The sequence below is a fragment of the Cucurbita maxima genome, unplaced genomic scaffold (genome assembly GCF_002738345.1).
Source record: "Cucurbita maxima cultivar Rimu unplaced genomic scaffold, Cmax_1.0 Cma_Scf00024, whole genome shotgun sequence".
In the NCBI taxonomy this organism is placed as follows: Eukaryota; Viridiplantae; Streptophyta; class Magnoliopsida; order Cucurbitales; family Cucurbitaceae; genus Cucurbita; species Cucurbita maxima.
Genome location: NW_019272040.1, coordinates 869,109 through 878,880, shown reverse-complemented (window position 1 = coordinate 878,880; position 9,772 = coordinate 869,109). Strand labels below are relative to the sequence as shown.

At 32.8% G+C, this 9,772-nt stretch overlaps 1 protein-coding gene across 2 annotated transcripts; it reads right to left on the bottom strand.

Moving 5' to 3' along the window:
- Positions 1-1,978: 1,978 nt before the first annotated feature.
- Positions 1,979-6,632, bottom strand: LOC111497840 (glutamine synthetase nodule isozyme-like). Of its 2 annotated transcripts, XM_023148819.1 has the most exons (13): positions 6,454-6,628; positions 6,326-6,365; positions 5,411-5,514; positions 5,217-5,265; positions 5,020-5,126; positions 4,050-4,137; positions 3,424-3,552; positions 3,231-3,305; positions 2,908-2,961; positions 2,779-2,816; positions 2,534-2,693; positions 2,391-2,451; positions 1,979-2,307 (listed from the first exon to the last, which is right to left on the bottom strand). In XM_023148819.1, exons 1-13 carry the CDS (start codon positions 6,525-6,527, stop codon positions 2,216-2,218), a joined length of 1,071 nt encoding a protein of 356 aa, XP_023004587.1. In that variant the 5' UTR covers positions 6,528-6,628; the 3' UTR covers positions 1,979-2,215. The 2 variants fall into 2 exon arrangements, with proteins under 2 accessions (XP_023004587.1, XP_023004588.1); XM_023148820.1 differs by lacking the exons at positions 2,391-2,451; positions 2,534-2,693 and having other exon boundaries at positions 2,248-2,306; positions 2,777-2,816; positions 6,454-6,632.
- Positions 6,633-9,772: the final 3,140 nt, after the last annotated feature.

The window sequence follows — 9,772 nt, the reverse complement described above, 5'->3', positions numbered from 1 at the left end:
TTCAAATTAACTTATATGTTATAAAATTGTGTTTAAAAGGTTAAATCAAACATTAAAAATAATTAATTATACAATTTCAAACTCACTCTCGAACTTAGCTTACATTTAAGCGTACTTTGTAGGTAATATCGTCTCTTTAAAAGATAACATCTCCAACGAAAATAAGTCGTTTCCCAAAAAACCTTATTGACACGAGATATTGGTGGGGTCACTAGTAATACAATAACGAACCAAAAGAAAAAATAATAATGAGAGAAAGCGGTGGATAATAACATAAGAACGAACGAGTGGCAGTGGCTTTTACCATGTAATATGACACGATATTATAATATTACAATAATAAATTTCATAAATAATATTTTAAACATAAAATATTAAAAATGAATATATTATCGTCCCAACATATCTACACTTTCGAAGTTCTCTCCTAAAATCAGGTTTTTTTTTTCTCCATAGAAGTTGTAATTTAGTTCATATATTTTAAAAAGAAAGAATCTAGAGTAGGTTCATAGACTTGTTGTAACTTTTTTATTAAACATAAGAATTAATTCTATAACTTTTTTATTGAACATTTATTTTTTTAATTAAACTTGTTATATCTTAAAACCTTTGATATTCCACGTGTACACACAATATATAAAATAAATAAACAACAACACAAAAAATAATTATCTAGAAAAGGTTTAGTTTTAGTTTTTGAACAATAAGAATAATAATAAAAAAAAAAAAAGGTATGAATATATATATATATATATATATATATATATATATATACTTTTTTTTAAGATAGAAATAAGAGAAGCCAAATTAAAACTTGAGGGTTACATTGGTATAATGTTTTTATTGTGTTAACACGAGCATATATGCTACAATTAAAAAGTTTGAATATTGTCTTGCTTAATAATATATATATATTTCGATATAATATTTATTTCACATGTTTTCTAATACTTTATTTACTAATTATAATGGTGGGCTCGTGAATGACTTTGGACATTGATGAGCAACATGGATAGATAGACACAAGTTAACTCAATCAATCCATATTAAACCATAGACATAATTTATCAAATCTATATTAAATAATAATTGAACCCAATTCAACTCAATTATAAAAATAAAAATTATAATTAGGTTAAACGGGTTGAATCCTTCATGCTTTTAATTACCAACAAAAAAATTGTTAATATTCCGGATATCTATTACTTTATATTTAAATATTGAATTAAGATTTCAATCTAATAATAATATATGTTTAGAAAAATTACTTTTAAAAATTTGTAAGAATTGTTAGAGAATTTATCGATGAAAATAAGTATATATTATATAAATAAGTAAAAAAATATTTTTTTAATTAAAAATAAATTAGATTCCTTTCCCTTCAAACAACCTTTTAACCAATAATCCAACCTAAAATTGTAATTAAATTAATTAATCAAATTATTTAGATCATATATTGGGCACAAAATGCAATTTTTAGTGCAGTCATCGTAAATGAAGGCAAGTGATATGAATGAGATTTAATTTCAAATGAACGTTTGAAACACATAAAGTTTCATATAAAATCACTGATACATTAAAAACAAATCAAATTAGATTATAAGAAAGTTTTTCATTTTATTTTTAAAACATATGATTCATCACCGTTTCATTTATAATATTTAAGACGAGAATATATTTTCACTTGAAAAAAAAAGATTCCCATTTTATATGTTCTTTGTATACATGGAACTTAATTAAATACCAACAATTTCCATAAGTACTCTTAATATGATAAAGTTATAAAGTATAATTATTGTATGCAATATTCCCACTTTGTTGTCGGAATCAACTTGGTTGAAAACGTGCGTGTATAAATTCCTTTAAAATATGGTTAGATATTTAAATGGAAGGCTGACAATTACTTTATGTCATGCGAAGTGACAATAATAACACGAATACATTTTTAATTCCCAAAAATAAAAAGAGACATTTAGTGGCATGAACGATAAAAGCATGGGGCAGAAGAAAATAAATTGATTATTGTTTGCGATAAAAGAAGAAAAAGGGAAACAACAGGAAGCAATGGCCGAACGCAATCACGAGGCACACACAAATATACAGAAACCAGAGTTTTGGACATAGATCACTCTCAGAAGCAGTAAATGTAGTAGATAGAAACAGATATGAACCGGATAGGGGCGGCGCCGTCAGAACGCCGGCTGATCGAGTCCGTCTACGGCTTCCACATAATGGTTGTCTCGGCGATCATGGAAGTGACGACGTAAGGATCCATGTTTGAAGCTGGCCTTCGATCCTCGAAGTAGCCTGAAACGATTGTTTTCAGAACAAATTTTCAGCAAAAAGAGGATGGAAAATGGAAATTATGGTTTCAGTTTAGAGTAACTTGCCTTTCCCGGCTTGTTCAGTGTCGCGGCCGACACGGACAGAGGCTCCTCTGTTTGCAACTCCCTGTAAGTTCTTCACTATTAGTTCACCTACTTTATGTAAATCAATGAACTGTTTAGCAAGTAAAGGAGAAAGGACAAGATACCCAAGAGAAGGTGTTGATATCGGCAGTCTCGTGGCGGCCGGTTAACCTTCTCTCGTTGCCTTCTCCATAGGCAGCGATGTGCAGTTTATGACGCAATCCCAGTTTCTCGATGGCTTTCTTGATCACATCAATGCCACCGTCGTTTCTCATTGATTTGGTGCTGAGGCCAACCACAAGAAAAGAACCCAAAAAGATTTCAATTATTAAAGAACAAACGACAAATTCAAGAAAGATGAAAACAACACCTGTAGTTGGTGTGAGCACCAGCGCCATTCCAATCACCCTGGTTGTTAAGAAAACAACATCATATCAATCACCATCAAGACGAAATAATTCAATCTAATTGGTGTCTACTGATTGAATTGATCACACACCTTAATTGGCTTTGGGTCGAAGGACAGAACAACTCCTGCAATTTCTGTGATTCTCTGTTCACCACCACAAAAAAATAAAAAAAATAGAAAAAGTAAGTTAGGGAGTGGAGTCCCACCAGCTAATTAAGTTCCACTAAATAAGGAATACATATCTATTAAAATTAGACCTTTTAAAGAAACCAAAACCAAAATCATATGTGCTTATGCTCAAAATGAACTCTAACCTGGGAGATTAGTCATTGTTCACAAAAAAAAAAAAAAAAAAAAAAAAAAAAAAAAAAAAAAAAAAAAGGGTGATTTTTCATATTGGAATTAGAGTGTACCTCGAGGATGTATCGGGAGATCCAAACTTGATCACCAGCAGCAATACCAACGGTTGGACCGACTTGGTATTCCCACTGTCCAAACAGAACAGAACAAAACAAAAAAATGGGAATCATTTTAAGGAGAGAATAAATAAATAACATCGGATATTATCTGTGTGCTTAGACACTGGATATTACGATGGTGACGCACCTGACCGGGCATGACTTCACCGTTGATTCCACTGATATTGACTCCGGCATAAAGACAAGCCTTATAGTGAGCGTCTACAATATCTCGACCGAAGGCCTTGTCTGCTCCTGTGCCACAATAGTAAGGACCCTGCATGGCACCGATTCAGATAATTATCTAACATTTAGGATTCTTTTTACCAAACCATTTTTGTACACATTCCAATTAAACAGATAATTTTGAGTAAACGAAACTCGAGGTCCTAAAATAGTTTTTACTAAAACTACAAGCCTTAGCTATTGTTTAATAACCATTTTTCTTACACTATTTCTAGAAGCAATGCTGATCTGACATCACTTTGGGTATATACTTATTATTTATTTATTTTTAAATCATTATTGTTAAAAACTGCTTGTCCTCTTTCCACAAGTTTACTAATATTTTAGTAGATTATCTTATTGATAAACGAAAATTGTTCTTAATAATAATAGACCAATAAAAACTCTGCCCAGTCGACTTGAAATTGTTTGAATTTTGTTTCTCCGACCCTCATTTTTTGGTTATGAAAGAACTATTCATTAAAATATCTACACAGTCGGTGAAGAGAAGCAGCTTTAATGATGATGATTAAACAGCATTAAGGGTACCTGTGGGCCTGGGAAGCCACCTACAGGCCAACCGAGTGGCCAGTGGACGTCCTTTTGGAGGAGAGTGTACTCCTGCTCAATCCCATACCTGTCATCACCATCAAAACACATCTTAAAATGAATCATACCATTGAATCAATAATCTCTGTGTCTATATCCATAATCCATTTACTTATAGTTAAAATTCATAAATTAATCAACAAAAAAACATATCATTTAGCATAAGAGAAACATAAAAGAAAAATATGATGTGAAAGTGGAGCACGTGAAAAATCTAAGTGCGTAATTTTAGTGCTGAAATGTGATAAAATAAATTAATGTGTACGGAAGCATACATGGCGAGGCCTAACATCCAGCTTTTGCTGTTATGGGACACCATTGCCTTTTAGGTCCTAAACTTTTTCAGTTAATTTAATACGCACAATTGCAAATTTCATACCTAATACAATTATTAAACCAACGAATTTCATGGTAGCGAGAAGTTCCAGTCAAAAGCAGACGGCGGACGCATTTTAATAACTGATCCAATACGACATTTTATCTCACCCTCTTGACAACTACCAATTTTATATTTGAACACCAACCCCACTCATGAGAAAGGTCACAGTTCCCAAGTTCCAAGCCCAAGGGGAGTGGAGAGGTGTCCATGAATGTCTTTAAAAATGGAAAAAGCAGAAGATTAGGTATAGGATTTGAAATAACTTTTTAGATTACTTTTCAAAGTTTTTTGATAATTTGAAATTTTGAAATGTGAAACACAACCCATTTATTAAATGGGAATATTAGTGGTTAGGTTAATTAGTTTACATTAAATGTGAAATTCGTCCCAAAACAGGAATATATAAATATAGAAAATAACGAGATTCGAATATAATTCCTGATTAAAATAATTTTTATATTCCTATTCTCATTCTTTTTATAAGTAAAGGGAATAAGAAAGTCATTTTTTTAAAGTAATTAATAGGATTACCAAGGTTCCTCCGCAACGACGTCGGCGTGGCTAAAAATCTTGGCGGCGTTGAATCTCTTGTTCGTCGGAATCGGCTCGCCAGATGGCGTATAAGCATCGCACATAACCTATGTCGACGTCATTATCAAACGAAAAGACGAAATTACCCTTTGTATTCACTTGGAAAATACCAAAATACACCGGTGAATTCACCATACCAGGATGTTGTTTCCTCTTCTGAATGGATCCTTGAAAATAGCTTGGGGACTGTTAATAGTCAAACAAGACTAACGCCGTTAAATGCGGATATTTCAGATAAGAGCAAAAAAGTCAAAGATTCTACAGTCCGTGTAGAATCTTCATCGGTAAGGACAGGTGGCGTATGGTAATAGGGTGGGGGCGTTGTACATACTATAAGATGACTTCGCTGTCGTCTCCGGGGGCTTGATTCGTACTGGAACCGTCGTAGTTCCACCTCGGGAGCTTCGCTGGATCCGTCACCAGTCCCGGAAGAGTCTGAAGAAGTTTTTAAAATGTCATTTAGAATCCTAAGGAACGATCTGTACGGACACAGCAAGAAATATGAACGGAAAAGCTTTGCAGAAGAACGACCGATTTTCAACTCTCAAACAAAACGTCGACGAACGAAAAAAGAAGAGATACATTCGAAATCTGAATAATGATCCGTACTGTACTGAAAATTTCTTAAACGAGTAGATGCGGCAAGAAAATCTCTCCAGAAAACTATCCAAATGCACAACCAATTTTGAACTCGCAAGTGAAAAGTTGAAGAAATCTTTTAAAAAAAGAGGGACAAACACTCTAAATTTGAAGAAATGCCGTGTGCCGTACTCTACTAATTTCTCAAACAAGTCGATACAGCATGAAAATCTCTCCTGAACAACTCCTCAAAAGTATGATCGATTCCGAACTTCAAAGAAAAAGTCGAAGAAAGAAAAAAGAAAAAAAAAAGAAAAAGAAAAAAACTGAGAAACACTTGAAATCTGTATATATGATCTGTACCGATAATTTCCCGAACGATTAGAAACAGGCAAAAAATTAAAAATAAAAATACATGATCAGAGGTAAGAACATTCGAAATCTGAAGAAAAATTATAAGCACCAACAAATTTCGAAACGAGTTGAAACATCAAGAAATCTCTCCAGAAAAACTTAGAACATACACACACACACGCAATCGATTCCAAGCTCTCGAACAAAAAACAGAGATCAACTAATTAATCAATATCACAAACAGCGAAACCAATCAGATATTGATCCAAACGCCGAACAAACACGAGAAGAAAAAGAAAAAAGCAGTCCATACCCTAGCTTTGCTTCTCAAATCGAGCCCCGATCCTCCAATCCTGCAAGAAACAAAACAAAAAATGAACAAATCCGCAAAGAAGCATGAAAAGAGAACAGAGCAAGCGAAGAAGAGAGGAAAACAATTACCATACGTATTCGGCAATGATCTTGTCGGTAGAATCAGTGAGGTTGAGATTGATGAGGTCAGAGAGGAGGGACATGGCGAGTGAAGCAGAGGAAAAAGCGGGAGCGAGAGAGAGAGAGAGAGAGAGAGAGAAGCGTTGAAATGAAATGGTGCTTGGTGAGAGAGAAGGCGGCTGGACGTGAGGGGTTTAATAGGGGACTGCCAACATACCGCTTGCTTAACAATGGCCAGACTAAAATAAATTAACGGAAATTATTAAATTAAATTAAATGAGATCCACGTCAGCAAGCAGGAGGAAAAAAGGTCCGAGAAATTTGGAAGTATCTCGTGATTTTTAGGTTATATCGGTAAAAATGGCAATTGATAGCCACTCCTAAATTTTTGTTATTCGGGATTTAACGTCTAATTATAATTGTAAAAGTAAAATTAGTTGACCAAATACCCAAAATAACCTTACCGCATTCGTACGTCATATCAATGAAACGTTTATTTATGGGAAATTGGCGGATTGCCAAAAATAGGCTAATTTTTAAAAAAACAGCAAAATTACTGGAATTAACCTTTTTTGTTTTTCCCATTCTGCCCCTGAAAGCTTACAGATTTAATTATATAATTATAACTTTATCGGAAGGGTAAAGTAGTAAAATTACCAAAGTTTAAAATTTTAATTGTCATAACTCACTAGAACCTAATATTATAATTTTGTTATAGCTCGAACAATTTGAATAGAATTCACAACTCAACTTGATACGAAAGTTTGGTTAAGTTGGGTTGCGTGAGTATTTTTTTAAATATTAAAAAATATATATCTACTCATAGCACATAACCATGTTAATGATTAAATGAACGTTTTTTTTTCTTTTGCATTTTATAAAATACCTGAATTTATCAGAAATTCAAAAATTTTGTATATTGACTAAATAAAAATATATAAATTTTGAAAAGTTTAAATAATATTCTTAAATTTAAAAAAAAAAATCTAAAAAAATATTTCTAAACTTAGTAAATAGTCTAAAAGACACCTGGATTTTGGAAAGTTTTAATATCCTTTAAAATTTAAAATTTAAAAATTAAAAATTAAAAATATACAAAAAAAAAAAAAACGATTAATCCTTAATTTCAAAAATACTCTAATATTTTCAAGTTTCAAGAATATGAATAAAACTATTAGTATTTTTGTGAACGGCCGAGAGTCGCTCCACTGACTGGAACACTTAGAAGAGCTCTCGTGTTAACAACTTTCATTCCTCTCATTAGACCATCTGTAACACTCATTGCTACAACTCTAACTCGAGTCTCCGAAAAACGAGATAATAAGGCAGCAGTTGGGTTTCCCCAAATCAAAAGCAAACTTGTCTGCTTCCCGAGTCTTATATTTAATTTTTTTTAAGGGTATTAATTAAATTTTTTAAAATTGAAGGGTATTTTTTTAAAAAAATTTAAAAGTAATTATTAAAGTATATATTTTTTTTTTTTTGTTTTTATGTGGTCAATATATAACATGTACCTATTCAAATGATAATTATATTATATACACGTAAATAAATGCTCGTTATTACTCGTCATTTTTTACGTTCTTATCGAACGTGCTTCAAAATACACAACGATAGATGTATATTTTCATTATACATGTTCAAGTATGTATTTTATTGACATCAATATATATCTCTTATTTTTTCAAGTCGTAGTTGCGTGGTATAAGTCTATGAGCTACAAGTTCCACTTCGTCGTCCACTATATATGCTTTCAGAGTACCTTAAAAAAACAGCGTATCCTCTCCCTGACTACTTTGCATTTCGGGTTAAGAATATGTGGAAGTGCATGTGTCTCTTTTATAAGAACGGTGTTGTGAGATCCATATCGGTTAGGGAAGGAAACGAAGGTTTTTTTTTATAAGAATGTGAAAATCTCTTCCTAGTAGTTTAAAACCGTGAGGCTAACGACGATATGTAATGTCTATTAGCGGTGGGCTTGAGTTGTTACAAATAGTATTAGAGCTAGACACTGAGTGGTATGCCAACGAGGACATTAGGCTCACAACGGGGGTGGATTGCAAGATCCTACATCATTTGAAAAGGGAAAAGTAGCATTCATTATAAGGGCGTGAGCCCATATCGGTTGGGAAGGGGAATAAAATATTTGCTTATAAGGGCATGAACAATATCTACTAACGTTGGGTTTGGACTTTTACATGTACATTCCAAAGTGTGAAAGTGGGAGAATTCAACGAGCCTAATTCCAATTATTTTGTTTTGAGTTAAATCACAAGGCAATTAGTTGTATTCAGATCTTCACGACCAAGAAACATTAGATACTCGTTCGAGAAGACCCTAAAAGGATAAAAGAGAACTGAAATCTCAACTGGTGTATCACGAAGCAATTTGTTGTATTCAGATATTCACGACCAAAAACCATCAGATACTCGTTCAGGAAGACCCTAAAAAGACAAAAGAGCACTGAAACGCCAACCAGTGTATCACGAGGCGATTAGTTGCAGTCAGATATTCACGACAAAAAAACATTAGATACTTGTTCGGGTAGACCCTAAAAGGATAAAAGAGATCTGAAACGCCAACCAATGTATCACGAGACAATTAGTTGTATTCAGATATTCACGATAAAAAAATATTAGATACTCGTTCGGGAAGACCCTAAAAGGATAAAAGAGCACTGAAACGCCAACCGGTGTATCACGAGGCAATTAGTTGTATTAAGATATACACAACAAAAAAAATATTAGATACTCGTTTGTGTAGACCCTAAAAGGACAAAAGAACACTAAAACACCAACCAGTGTATCACGAGACAATTAGTTGTATTCAGATATTCACGACAAAAAAACATTAGATACTTGTTCAGGTATACCCTAAAAGGACAAAAGAGCATTGAAACGCCAACCGGTATATCACGAGGCAATTAGTTATATTCAGATATTCACGACCAAAAAAACATTAGCTACTCATTCGGGAAAACCCTAAAAAGACAAAAGAGCACTGAAACGTCAACCGGTATATCACGAGGCGATTATTTGCATTCATATATGCACGACCAAAAAACATTAGATACTCGTTCAGGTAGACCCTAAAAAAATAAAAGAACACGGGACATCAATGAGTGTTTTGTTATTGAATTTGAATGAGTGTTTTGTTATTATAGAAATATGATTTTTCTGATAATAAATAACCAAATCTAAATTAAAATGAATAATTCTTAAATTCAAATGGATAAATTGATATATACATTGGGTGGAATTATAAATCTAAAGTAATTTCCGAAGTAAATAGGATTTTTTCTTCAAAATCTCATTTAAGATGGATTTTG